The sequence below is a fragment of the Monodon monoceros genome, unplaced genomic scaffold, assembly GCF_005190385.1.
Source record: "Monodon monoceros isolate NGI ecotype Baffin Bay Population unplaced genomic scaffold, NGI_Narwhal_1 Super_Scaffold_13, whole genome shotgun sequence".
NCBI classification, from domain to species: Eukaryota; Metazoa; Chordata; class Mammalia; order Artiodactyla; family Monodontidae; genus Monodon; species Monodon monoceros.
In genome coordinates, this window is record NW_021703769.1 from 20,480,161 (window position 1) to 20,498,694 (window position 18,534).

An 18,534-nucleotide genomic window follows, 5' to 3' on the forward strand; every position below is an offset into this window, starting at 1 on the left:
CCTGCTATGGTCCTGCGGGGAGCCGAGTTCATCAAGATCAACTAGAGAGCAGATGTCAGGCCTGAGTGGCCGTGGTACCCGGGGCGGTGGGGCAGGCAGGGAGCCCGAACTGAAGCCGGAGAGCCCGACCACAGCCATCCTCGCGCTCCCCCTGCCGGCCGCCCCACAGCGCGGCCCTACAAGGCCCAGGGAGGTCAGAAATGTGAACTGGGAGGAAAGGCTGGGACCTGCTGGGGCACACTGACCCACTGACCGTGCTTCTCCGGGTCTCTCAGAGCTTGGGTGAGGCCAGCCACTCCCCAGTATTGAAATCATTCATTCATTCGTTCAAAAATACCGGTCCGTCATAATAGCCACTCCTTTGATTACACCTTCAGGTAGCTTTCTCTTCTCTCACCTGATCGTTTTCTTTCGTTTTTAAGATTTATTTTTTTGATGTGGATTATCTTTAAAGTCTTTATTGAATTTGTTACAATATTGCTTCTGTTTTATGTTTTGGCTTTTTGGCCGCCAGGCATATGGGATATTAGCTCCCCAACCAGGGATGAAACCCGCACCCCCTGCATTGGAAGGCCAAGTCTTAACCACAGGACTGCCAGGGAAGTCCCTCACCTCCTTGTTTTTTGCCTGGCAAAACCCCAAACCTGGTTAAACCCCACTCTCCACCTACTTTCCTCCTGCACCCAGGCTGCCATACAGTGCAGGGGAAAAGAAAGACACAGTCATGCCCACCAGCTGTGCCTGAAATTCATGGTCTCAAGTGGGCCCTTAAGGTTGCCTGCTAGCCTCTATTTCCCTAACTTCTCTCTACCTTTTCCTCTCTCATTCTTACTTTTAGAGTTTGCTTTCTATTTCACTGAGAAAATAATAGCAGTCAGGGAAGATAGTTCCACATGCTCCCACCACATCTTCCTACCTGTTTGCATCTCTGCCCACATACTGGGCCTTCCGTTACTATGGATGAGCTGTCTGTGAGCCTATCTAATGCCAGTCCTTCCATTTGGGCAGTAGTTGCCAATCCCCCTACTACTAACCTATGTCTCTCCAGCAATTCCCTCTTTCCTGGATCATCAATTTCCCTGCTTTACTGGTTCATTCCTATCAGCATACAAACATGCTGTAATATTTTTCATCCTGCAAACAACACTCATGACCCTACATCCCTCTAGAGCTTCCTCCCCATTTCACTCTCACTTTTATAGCATAAAGCCTCAAACAACTTGTCTATACTTGCCATCTCCAGTCTTCTTCCCATTCTGTCTTGAATCCTGTCCAATCAGGCTGATTCCTACACTGGCCAACCAAAACCTCTTGTCAAGATCATTGTGAGGGACTTCCCTGGCAGTCCAGTGCTTAAGACTTTGCCTTCCAATGCAGGGGTTGCAGGTTCGATCCCTGGTCGGGGAGCTAGGAACCCACATGCCTCACGGCCAAAAAAACCAAAACATAAAAAACAGAAGCAGTATTATAACAAGTTCAATAAAGACTTTAAAAATGGTCCACATAGAAAAAAATCTTAAAAAAAAAAAAGATCGTCATGAGCTCCACGGTGTTAAATCTAATAGCCAATTTTTAGGCCTCATTTTCTTTGTGTAAATGAGAAGACATATATACAACTGTAAAGTGCTTCATAAATGTGAGACATTACCATTATCATGTATCAATATACTTTTTTAAAATGAATTTATTTTATTTTTGGCTGCGTTGGGTCTTCGTTGCTGCACACGGGCTTTCTCTAGTTGTGGTGAGTAGGGGCTACTCTTCGTTGTGGTGCGTGGGCTTCTCATTGCAGTGGCTTCTCTTGTTGCAGAGCATGGGCTCTAGGCACGTGGGCTTCAGTAGTTGTGGCACATGGGCTCCGTAGTTGTGGCTCGTGGGCTCTAGAGCACAGGCTCAGTAGTTGTGGCACACGGGCTTAGTTGCTCCGTGGCATGTGGGATCTTCCCAGACCAGGGTTGGAACCTGTGTCCCCTGCATTGGCAGGTGGATTCTTAACCACTGCACCACCAGGGAAGTCCTCAATATACTTTTTTAAATGGATGAATGTCCACTGCTACAAAGATACTTCTGTTCTTCCCCTCTCTCCCCATACCCAGCCTGTTTATGATATTTTTCAAGCCCAAGTGTGGAGATTTCTATGTGTCCCTGCTCTGGCAGCCAGCATCCAGAAGGGTCCAAGACAGCATCCTTTTTCATCCTCTTCCAAGACACCAACAAACTTCTGTATGTGATGAAAACAATGACCACTGTCTGGGGCTGTGCAATCATAGAGTTTGTCAATCTCTCCATTGCCTAAGGTCAGAAGTGAGAATAACCACGGTCTCACCTGCTGAATTGTTGTAATAATGTGAAGTAGTATGTAGTATTTTACTTCCCCACTATAAACTGTATGAGGAGAAGGACTGGGGTGGATTGGGGAGAAGAGGGTAGGACAGGTCAGTGCACTCCAAGAAGAGAACAGAAGAGAAGGGCAGCCCTGTTACGTATAAATGTGTCATCAGACAACCATTTGAAAGTGTGGGGAAAAATGTTATATGAGCTATTATAGGGCTCCATGTTAATTTCAAAAGAAGCATTTGACAGAGTGAAGCTCATTTTCAACCACCCTTCTTTTCTTGACTTCACCAGGTTTCACCTTCTTGCAGTCTAGAAAGATACCTCTCCGTATCTGAGCCCTCAGAGCTCCCTCTGATTCAGGGGCCAACTGGGAGAGCCCTCTGTGGTGGGATCAGGGACCTGGAACCCTCCCCTGCCCTTTATCCCAGGCACTACCGTTTTGTGAATTCAAATCATTAGGGTTCAAGCGAGCTCAGAGCAATGACCACAGCCACACTAAACAGGTGTTATTAAAAGGAATTTAATAATCTTAATTAAAAACTCTTAACAGCGAATTCTGTCACAGGCCTTGGCAGCTGGAAGCAACTCCAGGGGCGCGCCCCTCTGGGGTGTGGTCGAGCCACAGTCTCGAACATGGGGCTCACCACTGCCGCGTGGCGTGGTGCTACCTGGAAGTTACTTCAATACAATATCAAAGATCCACAAGGATTTTTTTTAAAAAAAGTTTTAAATATATTAGACTCTCTTGATTGCCATTTTTACACAAAGCTGCTGATACAGTATACAGAGTTTTAACTTTTTTTTTTCACATAAAATACATTTTTCTTAAATGTTCTCTGTACATCAGTGGCTTCTGGTCTGGTGAATTATTGCGGAGGGCTGTGGGTCTACAGACTTTTCCTGGGTGCACAGAGCCAGGCCCCGCACTGTGGCACTTGCAATGCCCATGGGAAGCAGGCCCTCCGGCGAACTGGCCAACAAGAGACTGTCGAGGAAAGCTTCTAGCAGAGGCGGTCACTTCTGCAGAGTCACCCACTGACCACATGACTCTTTGCTCTTATGTGCCCTGGGGGAGGGGAGGCTGTCCCCAAGCCACAATAGCAAGAGTTAAATACAGTCCTTCTGGGCATCCTGTAAGGAGCGCCCTTCTGGAAAGTGTCCCAGTATTCTGCTCTGGGAAAGCAAGTGGAAGGGAGAACTCAAGATCAAAAGATATCTGACACCAACAACCAAAATGGTCTCATGTTATTACAAGGCCAGCAAACTGGTGGGCAGGACAGGGGACACAGCTTTGTTAACTTTTCTAAGCCTATTGAAATTGATCAAACAGTACAGAGCAGTTTCACCAATGCTGCATATTTGATGGAGAACTACATCCTGAAGTCTTCAGAAGACCTGGGCTTAGGGTGCACTCAACTTCCTGGAGCTACTCTCAGGCCAGAAACTCACTCTCTGGTGATAGCCACCAATTTTCAGTTGTTTGGGGCATAAGGTGGGAGCAAGGGCTAGAGCTCAGAGGGAGCCATGTGGCACAGGCTTTAGAAGTAGCCTCCTTTAACCTGCCAGGAACTGCCACCAGACCTGGGTCTAAGCGGAAGCTGGGCATCTGGTCGACCTTGCCAGCTTTCTCCCTGCTTCTTGATCCACACCTGCCAGGAATAGAGGCAGATTCATGAGGAAAGTTTTCGATATTAAAGGAGAAGCTCCTTTTCCTCCCAATATCCGTTGGTGGGGCAGGACTAGGTAATAAATGAGCAAAAATGAGGAAGAGACAATGAGCTTAAGAACCTGAGATGCATTTGGCAACAAGTTCCAGACTCCTTGTTCTTCTAGACACTGACTTCAAACTGGTATTATACAGTGGCTGAAAGATGCTGGCCTAAAGGCAGTTATCCTTGAAAGTCCCAGGTGGACTTGGGGTGGTATCTGCCTGGAACCCAAGATCCAGCATCTCCATTTAGTGGCAAATGTTATCCAGGGGTGGCGATGTCAGCAGCTTCCCAGCTAAAGGAATTCATACGCTAGGGATTCTAGGAGCAGAAAAGCAAAGTGTTGCTGGACTAGGATGCAGCCTTTCTGTCTCAGGTGAACTGAATGGGGCTGTTGATGCTCATGACCATGAGGATGGTCATGACCATCATCAAAGGATGAGACCTCACTCTCTCATTCCTCCTTTATCCCTGGAACCTAATACAGTGCCTGTTGAGTCACAGCTACTCAATAAACTACATGAGTGAATAAATGAATGACCTTGGCCCCAGCTTGTCCCTCGACACTGAGGAGACCCACAGGGAAAGTTCCCCCAGGTACTTGAAGGGAATGGTTTATTCCCGACTGAAAACACGCGCTAAAGCCCAAGAGTCTGCAGTTGGCTCCTGTCAGGGGATCAGCTGGGAGTCCCAGCCTTCTGGGTGGGAGAGGAACGGCCCAGGAGGCAAGAAGCAAAGGAGGAAGGAGGGAACAGCCAGAAGGGCTCAGAGCGGGCAATAAATACCTTCAGTCTCTGGCCCCTGAGCAAACAGATCTGAAAACGTACACAGCTCTCTCCTAGGAGCGTGTGTCTTCCCTCAGCACCTCCCAGCTTGCAGCTCAAGTCGGCTCAAGAGGAATTTCAGTGTCAGTCTGATCTGAACACTATTTTAAAGCCTAAAAGGTATGTGTGTTTTGAATCATCCCTTCCCTGCTCCAGCCATAGGATGAGATGATGGAGAGTCAGCCCCAGACCCCAGGGATGTGGCAGGTGTCACGCACACCTGTCTGAAGTCGCCTGACCTGCCTTTCCACCCTGGACTGGATCCATCCTGGAGCTGGGGGGGGAGTGGCCTGGTGCTGTGACTCTCCCTGCATCCAGGAGCACTGTTCTCTGACCCAGCTGCCCTGCTCCTGGTAAAGCATCAGCGAGGCCCTTGGGATCCAGCTCTGCCTCTGGGCTATGGGAGCCATGGCGACCACAGTGGAGGACTGGGACAAACAACAGACCTCATTACTAGGACTGTGGCACAAGGGGGCTCCTCCAGCCCCAGCCTCTGGCCCAGATGTCCCTCGGTGAGAATTTCTCATAAGCTCAGAAAGAAAAGGGTTAAAGGAAACCCAGATTTGTCCCCCAAATTCCAGAATCTGGACCTCAGGGGCCCCTTCAGAGCTCTAAAGAGGTAGTTTTAGACAAGTAAAGGGTGCACAGAGCAGGAAACAAACCTGCAGTTCGTTAGTTATACCAGAAGGTTTGGGCTGATTCCACGGACAGCGCCCAACTCGTGGGCAACAATTTCAAAGGGGCTCATGAGAGAATGCAGTGGAGAGGTGGCAGGCAGCCCGTCTCTCATAGGCTTCCCTCCCCAGCATCAGAAAGATGGGGGCTATGAAATAGTAGAGCTGGGGCAAGACCCAACTACAGCCCCACCACCGCTCTCCTGAATACAGTGCAGGGTGTTGGACCATGTGCACCTTGGATTTTCAGCCTTGGGCTGTCACCACTCTGGCAGGAGCAGGATGGGAGCTCCTGGGCCAGACAGGAACTCACAAGGGCCAACTGGCAAACCCGTCTCACCAAGCATTCCAGAAAAAGCAAAGCTGGGCTGGGCGTGCTGAGCATTCACTCTGGGAGAGGCAGGGGCCCCAGCAGCCCCCCACTACTCACTCTGATGGCTTAGTCTGAGGAGGGCCGGCTGAGACAGGCTGGACTGAAATCAGCCGAATATCACAAAGGTTGGCCAGGGCGCTGGGCTCTGTCATGGTTACCAGAGATGTCTGCAGAAATTAACAACATGAATTCGCCTCTCTCGCTGGAAAAGCCCTTCCAACTGCAGTTTCTCGCTTAGCTTCATTTGTCCAACACCAGTCAGTAAAACCTAGTGATCGTGATACTGTTCAGGAAAGAAAGCTAATTCAGTGGACCTCCTTCTCAACCTGGAGCTTTGTAGCCTAAAAGAATTCTTTCATCAAATGCACTTTTGGAAACACTACCTTTGTTCTCTCTCCCCTCCATTTTTTGATGCTTCCACCCAAGAGCAAAATATGATTTGGATTATTCCAGGATTAGAATAGCCAGGTTTTCCACCTTGGCCCCTGGGCACTCACACAGCTGGCGCTTGGCACAAGCAAGGCTGTGGGGAGCAGGCCTACGCCCGTGTCATCCACCCCACGTGGGCGCATAGCTCCCTCTGGACACAGAGAGGACCTCCTGTTCCTGCCGGATGTGGATGATGATAGCAAAACCTGGTAGGGCTCTGGGCAGGCTGACAGGTATCAGCTTAGCAGGCCTCCTCCCCTGCTAAAGCCATGTTGGCAGTGGCGACAAAACTCTGAGTCTTAACTTCAGTCCTCTTGGGAAGAGCCCACAAATTCTCAGTCCCCCCTACTTCCCGTGAGCCCAGCTGTGTCATCCCTACACATGTTGATTGTGTGTGTGTGTGTGTGTGTGTGTGTGTGTATTGATATGTCACATGTGAGTACTGGTCCAGAGAAGCCTTTACCAACAACAGAACTGGAATCCCAGCCCGCGCTCCCGAAATCTGACAGCAGGATGAGTCAGGAAGCCACTATGGGCCTTGTGTTTGATGGCAGACAGTGCGGCAAGAAGCAGAACCATGGGAAGTGGTGATGCTATGGGCAGCTGGCTGAGAGGTGAGGTTAGCGTTCCTCTGGAAAGCAGAGCCCACCTCTCCCCACCTGCCCTCTGAAGCCTCCCCAGCCAGGGCTGCTGGGCTGGCCTGGATTCCAGGGACCCTCTCCCCAAAGCATCCCTCCCCTCCATCCCTCAGGGACTAGGAGATGCGGCAGCAGCCGTGGACCTTCTCCTCCATTTCCTCCATGGGGGCCTTGAACTTCAAGAGTGGGGGGTCTCCACTGGTGACCGTGTAATACACCGAGGTCCCATTGCTGCTGTACGGGGAAGTTCTGCCTCCGATCAAAGGGGCCTTGCCTTCACTGCCGCCCTCACCCGTCCTGCCCATGCCGCTACCCAGATGGGTGCTCAGGAAGGGGTGGCTGAGCAGCTTGGCTGCAGCCCGCTGCCGCTTCAGCTCCAGAAGCGTCTGGGGGCTCTGTTCCTTGTAGCCACTCCAGGGCGGGGTGGCATCGGCCATGCCAGGGTTGCCATAGGCCATGTTGTAGTCCGGCACCTCATGCACTTTCCAGACATCCCCGTTGGACAGCGCATACTGGTAGGTGCTGACCGGAGCCCGGAGGCCGTTCTCAACAGGCACGTCCATTTCACTTCGTGGGATCTTGGTAGGAAACTCGGAGAGCAGCACGGGCTTCTCCAGCCTGGGGTTCTTGAGGGTGAGAAGGACAACGTTACCAGCTGGCTGGAAGATCTGAACCCATACCCCACTTGTGCCTCTGCTGAAAGCATGATTGTTTGGGCCTGTCCTCATCCGTTTTCCCTACCTGGGTAATAAGACTTCTATTTTCCTTTGGGGAACTCACCAATCTATGGGTTTTGATAGAGTTGACCAACTCTCACCTTTGCTCCCAGCAAAAGACCATGACCCCAGGCCTGGCCAATCAATAAACTCCCTACAGGAATTGGTTCAGGGGTGGGTTCCTGACTGAAATTGGTTCAGTGAAACTCAACCCTGGGACTTGTGCTAGAAAAGTTGGGAAAGAGCAGATCTATTTCTGTAGGAACTACGCTGGTAAGAATGATGTACTGGGGAGATACAATTTCAAAGGGTCTGCTTGGCTGTGAAGCCGGCACTAAGGAAGACTGAGAGAGAGACAGAGACTGAGAGAGAGAGACTGCATCCTGATGATATGTTTTGAGCCCCTGGATCCACTTGGCCCCAGACTTTCCAGTTACATAAGCCAATGCATCTCTTTTTTGTGTAAGTCGATTTTAGTTGGGTCACTTGTAATCCTTCCTCTTAGCCCCTGGTATATCTCCACTACAAATGGAAGACGCTCTTACCCAGAGATCTTTTATACCTAGAAATCCCTGGGTAATAAGAGCTTTAAAAGTAGCTGCAGCCTATGGGCTTCCCTGGTGGCGCAGTGGTTGGGAGTCTGCCTGCCGATGCAGAGGACACAGGTTCGTGCCCCGGTCCGGGAGGATCCCGCGTGCCGCGGAGTGGCTGGGCCCGTGGGCCGTGGCCGCTGGGCCTGCGCGTCTGGGGCCGCAGCGGTGGGAGGCCCGCATACCGCAAAAAAAATTAAAAAAGTAGCTGCAGCCTAGAAACTATGACTAAAAGGTAGATTCATCTGACAGTGACGAAAATATAAAGCATAGCAAAAATCAAAGTCAAAAGACACATGAAAAACTAGAAATATATTTACAACCTATAAGAGAAAAGGGACTAATTTCCAAATGTATAAAGAGTTCTTTTTTTTTTTTTTATAAAGAGTTCTTAAAAGTCCATTTGAAAAAGCCCAACTACCCAACAGAAAAAACAGGCAAAGGACATTAATATTCAGATCACAGCAAAATGTAGATCTATATAGCATATAAATATAGGAAAAAATTTCAATCTCACAAATAGTTAATGACATAAAAATTTAAACAACAAAATATCATTTTTACCCATCACATTGACAAATTTTTTTAAAATATTTATTTATTTATTATTTATTTATTTTTGGCTGCGTCGGGTCTTTGTTGCGGTACGCGGGCTCAGTAGTTGTGGCGCACGGGCTTAGTTGCCCGGATCCTGATCAGGGATCCAACCTCTGTCCCGTGCATTAGAAGGTGGATTCTTAACCACTGGACCATCATGGAAGTCCCAACACAATTTTTTTTTTTGGTTGGCGGGGAAGCGTACTGAGTGGCTTGTGGAATCTCAGTTACCTGACCAGGGATCAAACCTGGGCGTTCAGCAGTGAAAGCACAGAGTCCTAACCGCTGGACTGCCAGAGAATTCCTGACAAATATTTTTAAAGTTTGTTATTATTCAGTGCTTGCAGGGGTGCGGGAAGTAGACAGGAGTGTCAACTGCCACAACTTCTTTGGAGGGCAATGTCACACCATCCACAAAAAAAAAAAAAAATTTTTTTAAGAAAAATATATACTTTGCACAAGCATGCCCATTTCTAGGACTTTGTTTCACAGATAGATTCCCTCAGGGTAGCATGAAAACCGTCATTAGGCAGGTGGGAAATTATGGCAAGTACTTGTATTAGACTGTTCTGGAGCTGGTAGGAAAAAATGAAGGAAGTCTCTATGTGCTGACTTGTGATTCCAAGAATCTGATTTCTTGGAAAGATCTCCAAGAAATATATAATTAGATTAAAATATGGTAAGGAGAGGGATGCTTCCCATAGCAAGTTTCCATTTATGTGTGTGTTTCTTCTGTTTCTTCAGTGGCTTCTTCTGAACTATGCAGGCAAACTGATGATAAATGGGATGGGAGGATGCAGATTCTTGATGGTCTAAATCAGTGCTTCTCATACTTTCATGTGCATATGAGTCACCTGGGGCTCTTGTTAAAATGTGTATTCTGATTCACTAGGTCTGGGTTGGGACCCAAATTTCAGCATTTCTAACAAGTTTCTGCGAATAATTTGAGCAGCAGGGATGGAAGACACTCGTTCTCAGCCTTGAGTGCATATTGGAATCATCTGGGAGATTTTAAACACATGCAATGCCGAACTGAAAAGCAACATGCTGTGTGATTCAATCAACATACTGTATGATTTTGGAAAAGGCAAAACTTTGGAGACGGTAAAAAGATCAGTGATTGCCTGGGGTTGGGAAGGGATGAATAGGGAGCATCAGGGATTTTTAGGGCAATGAAAATATTCTGTATGACACTTTAATGATGGACACATGACATTATATATTTGTTAAAATCCATAGAACGTACAACCAGAAAAGTGAACCCTAATGGAAGCTATGGACTTTAGTTAATATAATGTATCAATACTGGCTCATCAATGATAACATGTATACTACACTAAAGCAAGAGGTTAATAATAGTGGAAACAGGGGGCATGATAACGAGGGTATACTGGAACTGTCTGTACTTCCCACTTCTTTTTCTTTTTTTTTTTTTTTTTTTTGGCTGTATCGCAGCGTGTGGGATCTTAGTTACCCGACCGGGGATCAAACCCATACCCCTGCAGTGGAAGCGTGGAGTCTTAACCATTGGACCACCAGAGAATTCCCCCCACTTATTTATCTGTAAACCTAAAACTAGTCAAAAAGTAAATAAATACATAAAGTCTATTCATTAAATAGATAAATAGCGACTTCCCTGGTGGCGCAGTGGTTAAGAATCCACCTGCCAATGCAGGTGACAAGCGTTCATTCTCTGGTCCAGGAGGATCCCACATGCCACGGAGCAACTAAGCCCGTGCACCACAACTACTGAGCCTGCGCTCTAGAGCCCGCGAGCCACAACTACTGAGCCCGCGTGCCACAACTACTGAAGCCCACGTGCCTGTGCTCCACAACAAGTGAAGCCACTGCAATGAGAAGCCCGCGCACTGCAGCCAAGAGTAGCCCCTGCTCGCCGCAACTAGAGGAAGCCCGCGCGCAACAATGAAGACCCAATGCAGCCAAAGATTAATTAATTAATTAATTAATTAATATAATGCCTGAGCCCCAAGCCTGGAGATTCTGATTTAATCAGTTGGGATTGCAGCCTGGACATCAGGTTTTTTCAAAACAAAAACAAAACACCACCCCAAGGTGATTTTCTTTTACAGTTAAGATTGTGAACCACTGGTTGAAGAGACGGGGTTGTCTTATTACTGCTGTGCCTGCTATCAGTGAATCAGCTCTGCCAAAACTGTGTACCCAAGCCAGCCCTGGGGGTTAACAGCACAGAGCCTTGGCAGAAACCTGACTTGGGAGTCAGGCTGAGCAAATACTCCCTTAGATCAGTGGTTCTCAAATTCATGCATGCATCATAATCCTCTGGAGGGCTGGTTAAAACACAGAGTGCTGGGCCTCAGCCCCAGGGATTATGATTTGGTACATCTGGGGTGGGGCCTGAGAATCTGCATTTCCAACAAGTTCCCAGGTGACACTGACACTGCTGGTCCAGGGACCACACTTTGAGAATCCCCACCTTATAGACTATTACGTCCTTGACAGCACCTAAGGCCTTGAAAGGTAGTAGGAAAAAAAAACGAAGGAGCTTTGAGCTTTGCAGCTGTATCCTGTGATCTCCTTGTTCCCTCTGGGGCTGGGACAGGGACCCTGGACCCTAACAGTTTCCCTGGGACAGGACCTCTGAGCACCTGGGAGAGGACTGCCTGCTTCTGGCTATGCCATCTCTGTACCCTGTCTTCTCCTCCCTGGTCTGAAACCCCAGCCCCTGAGGCCAAGTGGCCCATCTGATTGCCTTCACTCAACTCCAAACAAACTGGAGCCTTGATGAGGAATCTCCAGAAATTAACAACAACAGCAAACTCAGACCTAACTCAGGCTGGTCTCCAGCATCCATATCCCCCCACCCTTTCCCTACAGGGCTAATGGTTTATGAAACTCTACATCAATGAGCACTTCTGAGAGGATCCTGGGGCCTGTGAGATCTGAATAGACACACGGAAAGGAGCAGGCGTGGAGAGGGAAACCCCTGAGGGTTTCTTTAAGAATCTCAGTCTCTCCTATGAATCAATAAGGAAAAGATAAACAGCCCAATAAAAAAGGGCTAAAGAACAGATGAAGCACAAAGAGATAACCAGTTGGCCAATAAGCGCAAGAAAAGGTTCAACATCATCCACCATCAGGGAAAAACAAACTAAAAATTTGAGCTACACAGCAACCCCACCAGGACGGCTCACACGCAAAGAACTAACTATACCAACAGCTGGCAAGAAAGGTGCATTCACTGCTGAAGGGAGAGCAGACAGGTACAACTGCTCTGGAAAACTGCTTGGCGGGATCTTTGAAAGGTACATATCGCCTACCTCGTGACTCATACCGCATTCCTTGGTAAATACCCTACAGAAAACAGTGCTTGTGTCACCAAAAGACACATACAAGGATGTTTGGAGCAGCTTTATTCAAAATAGCCCAGGCTGGAAACAACCCAAATGTCCACCAACGGACGAATGGACACATAAATTGTAGAATATGTAAATAATAGAATTTACGGAGCAATGAAAAAGAATGAGCTGCTGCTGAATGCCACCACGTGGAGGAATCTCGGAGACACAAAGAAACCAAACACAGGGCTTCCCTGGTGGCGCAGTGGTTGAGAGTCCGCCTGCCGATGCAGGGGACACGGGTTCGTGCCCCGGTCCGGGAAGATCCCACATGCCGCGGAGCGGCTAGGCCCGTGAGCCATGGCCGCTGAGCCTGCGCGTCCGGAGCCTGTGCTCCGCAACGGGAGAGGCCACAACAGGGAGAGGCCCGCGTACCACCCCCCCAAAAAAAGAAACCAAACACAAAGGACCATAGACTGCCTGGGTCCATTCATATGCAGATGCAGGTGCAAAACTAATCTTTAGTGCTCCAAGTTAAATAGTGGCTACCTTTAGGGTGGGAGAAGTCCTTGGAAAAGGGAACATGGGAGCCTTCTGGGATGACAAAAATGCTCTATACTTTCATCGGAAGGTATGTGTTTGTAAGTTTACTGAAAAATTCATTTAAGATTTGTGTACTTTACACAAGTTACACATCAATCACAAAGAAAAAATAATTAAAGCATAGCTGGGAGGCATTTGAAATGTAATTCGATCTTGATCTACAACTCTTTTCTCTCCCAACCCCCGAAGCTTAGGGAAGAAGGAAGACAAAAGCTCCATGTGTGCCGGCTCCATCCCAGCCAGTGCTTTGATGGGGATTCTCTTGCCTTCTCTCCAGCTGGCAAGACAAGCCCTCATGTGACCTCCCTGTTCACGCAGGGAAGCAGGGCCCCACTGAGACATTCTGCATCCCTCCAAAGCAACACTTGCTAGAAATGTTTTCAACTGCTCATCGTGTAATGGAAGAGCCACAAAGGCAGACCCCTACTGGTATGGTCAGCCTCTTCCTTCTTGTCCCCAGCAATTCTGCTCTGGTCCCAAACCTGCTCACTCCTCTCAGCAAGGCTGCAGCCATGCATGGACCTGAGTGTATCGGTACTGAGTCGACCAGTGTCCCCCCAAAACTCATACCCACCCCACATCTCTGAGTGTAACCTTATTTGGAAGTAGGGTCTTTGCAGGTATAATCAGTTAAATTAAGATGAGGTCACATTGGATGAGACCTAGAGGGGCGGGATAGGGAGGGAGGGAGGGAGACGCAAGAGGGAGGGGATATGGGGATACATGTATACGTATAGCGATTCACTTTGTTATAAAGCAGAAACTAACACAGCACTGTAAAGCAATTAGACTCCAATAAAGATGTTAGGGAAAAAAAAAAAAGATGAGGTCATGCTGGATGAGGGTGGGCCCTAATCCAATGACTGGTATCTTTCTAAGAGAAAACAGAGATACACACACATATACAAGGAAGGCCATGTCAAGACAGAGGCAGTGACTGGAGGCCTGCTAGCAAAAAGCCAAGGAGTGCCTGAGCCGTCAAAAGCTAGGAGAGAGGCGTGGAAAAGATTTCCCTTCTGAGACCCCAGAAGGAGCCAACCCTGTTGACACCTTGATTTTTAGACCTGTGGCCTCCAGAACTGGGAGAGAATACATTTCTGTTGCTTCAAGCCACCAAGTTTGCAGTAGTTCGTTACAGCAGCTCTCAGAAACTAATACAGCATCCTCTTAGGAAAGTGGTTGAATGCCCAGACCATTGGCTCCTCCTGGAGCCGGCTTCTTAGATGTCCTGCCAGCCCCTTACTATTTTTCAAAATTTTTCTTCCAACCTGATGTCTCAACACAATTGTCAACATCTTGTTATATTTCCCCCGAAGAAGTTGTAGTGCCCTCTCTCCCAGGGTGGCTGCCCTACTAAATCTCTCTTCTGGGAAGCTCAGAACTAAATCTCTCTGCTGCTGGAGCCCAAGCAGGCACATGGTGATCACTCACTCCCTGGCAATTATGAGTCCCTACTGTGTGCAAGTCTCCCAGCTCTGACACGAACACACCCTACGCTTGCCCCATTAACCACGGTAGCTGCCCACATCAGACAGGATCCAGCTAGTTTAAGGGCACTGGCCAGCTGACCTCCCTCTGAAGGCTCTGAGATGAAGAGGCAACACCAGGCTGGGGCCCTGTCCCCCTCCCACGGCAGTGACCAAGACGGGGGCCAGGCAGGAGGCAGGCACTCACCGGGTCCTTATTCTCTTGGTCTGTCCTGGTCTCCCTGATGTCCCCATTGTAGGTGGAGGTCCGCTGATCGTCGGCTGCGCTCCTCTGCTGCCATAGTATGGCCTCTCCCTCATACTCCTTCCTGTACAGGTTGGTTCTGTCCGACAGGCTGGCTCGACGCACCACCTTCCTAAGGGGAGTGGGGGTGGGGGGATGCTGAGAGGCTGCATCCAGGCGCCATGGGTGGGGGCATCCTCGGGCGCCCCGGCTGCCCTGCCCCTGACTCACCCGCGGCTGCCCGCACTGGACGTCCTCCGGCTCAAGGATGACTTGTGCCTCAACTGCGACTTCATGATCACGTCGTGCTTGTGTTTTAGCTCCAACAGCAGTACCTTGAACTCTTCCTCTTCACACAGGTCTGAAGGGGCAAAGGAGCCCATGGTGGGGGATAGTGCAGGGGGCTGTGGCCCCTGAGGGCCCTCCAGACCAGAGGAGCTGCCACGCCAACCCACTGAAAACTCCCAGCATCTTTTGGGACATGGGAGGAGGGGAGAAAACAGTGCCAGCCTTATTTCCTGGGCTACGACTCAATCCTTAGAGGAGTGTAAGAAGAGGAAACCCACGTCCCATGTACAGTCCCAATTCCCAGTTATGACCGAAGGATTCAGACACCTTTGATAGCTTCCAAGAGGAGTCATTAATTCCCCACAAAAAGTATCAAGAGAAACAAGCAGGTACCCCATGTAGCCCAAGCAAGAACTTATGAAAAGATGCTGAAATCATACATCCCTACCCACTCAATCCACCTCATCCTTTCATTCAGCCGTCTACCTATTCGCTGAACCAGTCATCCACCCATAGACTCATCCTCTACCCACCCATCCTCTTATTCATTCATACATACATTCATCCACTTATCCATCCATCCATCCATCAATATACCACCCATTAATTTATTCATTCATCCAACTATCCATCCACACACCAACCCACCGTCTATCCAACCATATATTTAACCATTTATCCTCTATTCATCAAAAAATCGATGAATGCTTATGTATGTACCAAGTGTTGTCCTCAACTTACCTATTGGCATCTCATCCATGGACGTCCTAGCACTGAGACTGGCCCCATGGGACACTAATAGCTCTGCCATCTGCATCTGAAACACAGGAAGAAGCCAAGGTTCCCCCCTGCCCAGGGCTCAGAAAGCCTAGGAGGTGGAGAGAGTGTTCAAAGCTTCTTAGGATGTGATCCAAAGAATGGTGGGGCAAAGCTGACTCCCAGGGAAGGCTCTGCCCCCTGAAGCCAGGAATCCTGGCAAATGCAATTGGCTTGACACCTCCTCCAGCATGTCTGGGCCATACCAAGGGACAGAAGAAGGAGTCAGCTATAACTCCAGAGCTGTCAGGTGTTTAAAGAGGAATGGTGAAAGCCACCGAGATTTCTATCTGGGAGACAAATGGAGAAACTATTCAAGGCAGAAATGTGGGGAATTTTCCAGCAAATTGGATTGTCGTCTTGTTAGGACACAACTCGTCAATCATTTCTGCAAACTCCCTAGGTCTTTTCATATCCCACATACTAGCCGTAGCCAACACCCTAAGTGGGTCTTGTGTTCTTTTGAACCAACTTCCAGCCCAAAGGACAGCAGGCTGACCCTGTGATGGCCTCCTTCACAGCCCTGTGGGTGACAACTACCTGTCCCCAGAAGGCAGCCGCATGCAGGGGTTCCCAGCCATCCCAGTCCTTCACATCCACGCGCACCCCGTGGTCCAGGAGGAGCTCGGCTGCCCGCAGGTATCCATTGGCTCCAGCTATGTGCAGCTGAAGGAGAGGAAAGACGTGAGCATTCCACATGGGGCTGGTCCCTCATTTGGAGGCAGGAGAGCCCGTTCCCTGACCCAAGTCCCAGACCATACTTGGGGCCAGCAGAATGGAATAGAATGCGGTGGAAATACCAGCCATGTTACGGAGCATTAGTAAGTCTGCAACATGGAACTAGAAGGTAAGGCAGACAGGCGAGCCTTTCTCCCGTCTTCAAGCCCTATAGTTAAGGCAACAGCATTTACTGAGTCCCTACTCTGCATCGAGCCCTGTAGAAGGGGTCTCAGAGGTCCAATAGGGTGGTTTTAAAGTATGTCTACAAATTCTTTGACACATCTCTCTTTAAAAGATGAAGCTTAGGGAATTCCCTGTGGTCCAGTGGTTAGGACTCCACGCTTTCACTGCCAAGGGCCTGGGTTCAATCCCTGGTCGGGGAACTAAGATCCCACAAGCCACGCACTGCAGCCAAAAATAAAATTTTAAAAATTAAAAAAAAAAAAAAGATGAAGCTTAATGCCTCCCTCCTTGAATGTGGGCCAGAACAAGTGACTCACTTCAAACAAATTGGATGTGGTGAAGTGGTGGCGTGTGATTTCTGAGATTATAAAAGTCATTGCTGCTTCCACCTTAGGCTCTCTTGCATCAGTCACTCTAGAGGGAGGCAGCCATCATGTTGTGAGGACCCTTAAGCAGCCCTAAGGAGAGAGCCTAAGAGATGAGAAACTGAGGCCTCCTGCCGACAGCCAGTGTTAACTTGCAGCCGTGTGAGTGTGCCACTTTGGAAGTGAGTCCACCAGCCCCGGTCAAGCCTTCAGATGACTGCATCTCACGAGAGACTCCATGCCAGGGCCACCCAGCTAAGCTGCTCCCAATTCCCTGACCTACAGAAACGATGTGAGACAATAAATATTTATTGTTGTTTTGAGATGTTACATATTGTGTTAGTATGTTATGCAGCAATAGATACCCAATACATCCAATAAGGGAAAGCTCATGTTGAGGCCCCATCTCTCTTACCTGGCACCATTTAAGGCCTCTGGTGATGGATACCACCTTGCAGACCTCAGTTGTCCACTTGCCCAATCTCCCAGAAAATACATAAAGTACTTAGCACGTGACGAACCCTCAGTAAGTGATGAACATCCTGAGAGAGCCATAAGTGATGACAAGATGCACTGTGGGAATGGATGGAGGAGCGAGAAGGAGACGAGGCAAAGAGAAACCAAATGCCCAGACAAGGTGGGAGACAGGTGAGAGCCCAAGGAGGCCAGCAGAAGCCAGGCTGGGAGGAAATCAGAGGGCTCTCGGGGGGGCCAAGGTCTGGGGCAACAGAGCCCCAGCCAGTGGGACAGGGAAAGCATGGCCTTCAGAACAGAGCCCTGATGGCCAGATGCTGCGTCATCCTGGGGTCAGGTTGCTGTAAGGTTCTGGCAAATAGAGGTTTTCCTTTATTTTTTAATTTGTAGAAAGCACTCAGGGCATGATCTGGTACAAGCACACGTGAAAGTTGGTGTCATTATCTGATTTATAAAGAGCTGCTGCTTGCCAGTGGCTGGGAATGACACACAGCTGCACAGCCAGGCATTACAGGCTGTGGGGTCACATACATGGCTGGGGATAAAAAGGTATGACTGGGAGAGCAATACTGGTGGTTTTTTGTTTTATTAAAGTACAGTTGATTTACAATGCTTCAGGTGTACAGCAAAGTCATTCAATTATACATACGTACATATATATATATATTCTTTTTCAGATTCTTCTCCATTATAGGTTATTGCAAGATATTGAATATAGTTCCCTGTGCTATACAGTAGATCCTTGTTGTTTATCTATTTTATATACAGTAGAGTGCTAATGTTAATAATAATAATGTGTTAATCATTAGGATCTATTGAGCATTTACAGACTCTGTGCTGAGCACCTACATGCGGAATCTCATTTAGTCCTCCCAACAATGCTTAAGGAAGGTACTATTCATCTCCCCACTTTACTGGGAAGACCTGAGACCTAGTATGTGCCCGGCCCATGTGGGTGAGCCACTTATGAGGCTAGCCCAAGCGGAGCAGACCCCTGTGTCTAGAGGACTGAGCCACAGACCCAGAGGAGCTCCAGCTACGGTGGGCAACTCCCTGATACAGCCCGGCCACGATTTCATACAGCGTTCATGCAGCAGTGCTCAATCCAACTACCTGACTCTATCCTTGAGTTCTGGGCTGAGCAGGTGATCTGAGCAGGGACCTTGTTCAT

At 48.7% G+C, this 18,534-nt stretch overlaps 1 protein-coding gene across 1 annotated transcript in view; it reads right to left on the reverse strand.

Moving 5' to 3' along the window:
* Window positions 1–2,841: 2,841 nt before the first annotated feature.
* PPP1R16B (protein phosphatase 1 regulatory subunit 16B) overlaps window positions 2,842–18,534 on the reverse strand; it is a 102,017-nt gene continuing 86,324 nt past the window's right edge. The window contains exons 7-11 of the mRNA XM_029222214.1: window positions 16,162–16,287; window positions 15,547–15,622; window positions 14,749–14,878; window positions 14,482–14,650; window positions 2,842–7,610 (exon numbers count right to left, since the gene is read on the reverse strand). Coding sequence (XP_029078047.1) covers window positions 7,101–7,610; window positions 14,482–14,650; window positions 14,749–14,878; window positions 15,547–15,622; window positions 16,162–16,287 — 1,011 coding nt within the window. The 3' untranslated portion in view covers window positions 2,842–7,100. The remainder of the gene's footprint in view (window positions 7,611–14,481; window positions 14,651–14,748; window positions 14,879–15,546; window positions 15,623–16,161; window positions 16,288–18,534) is intronic.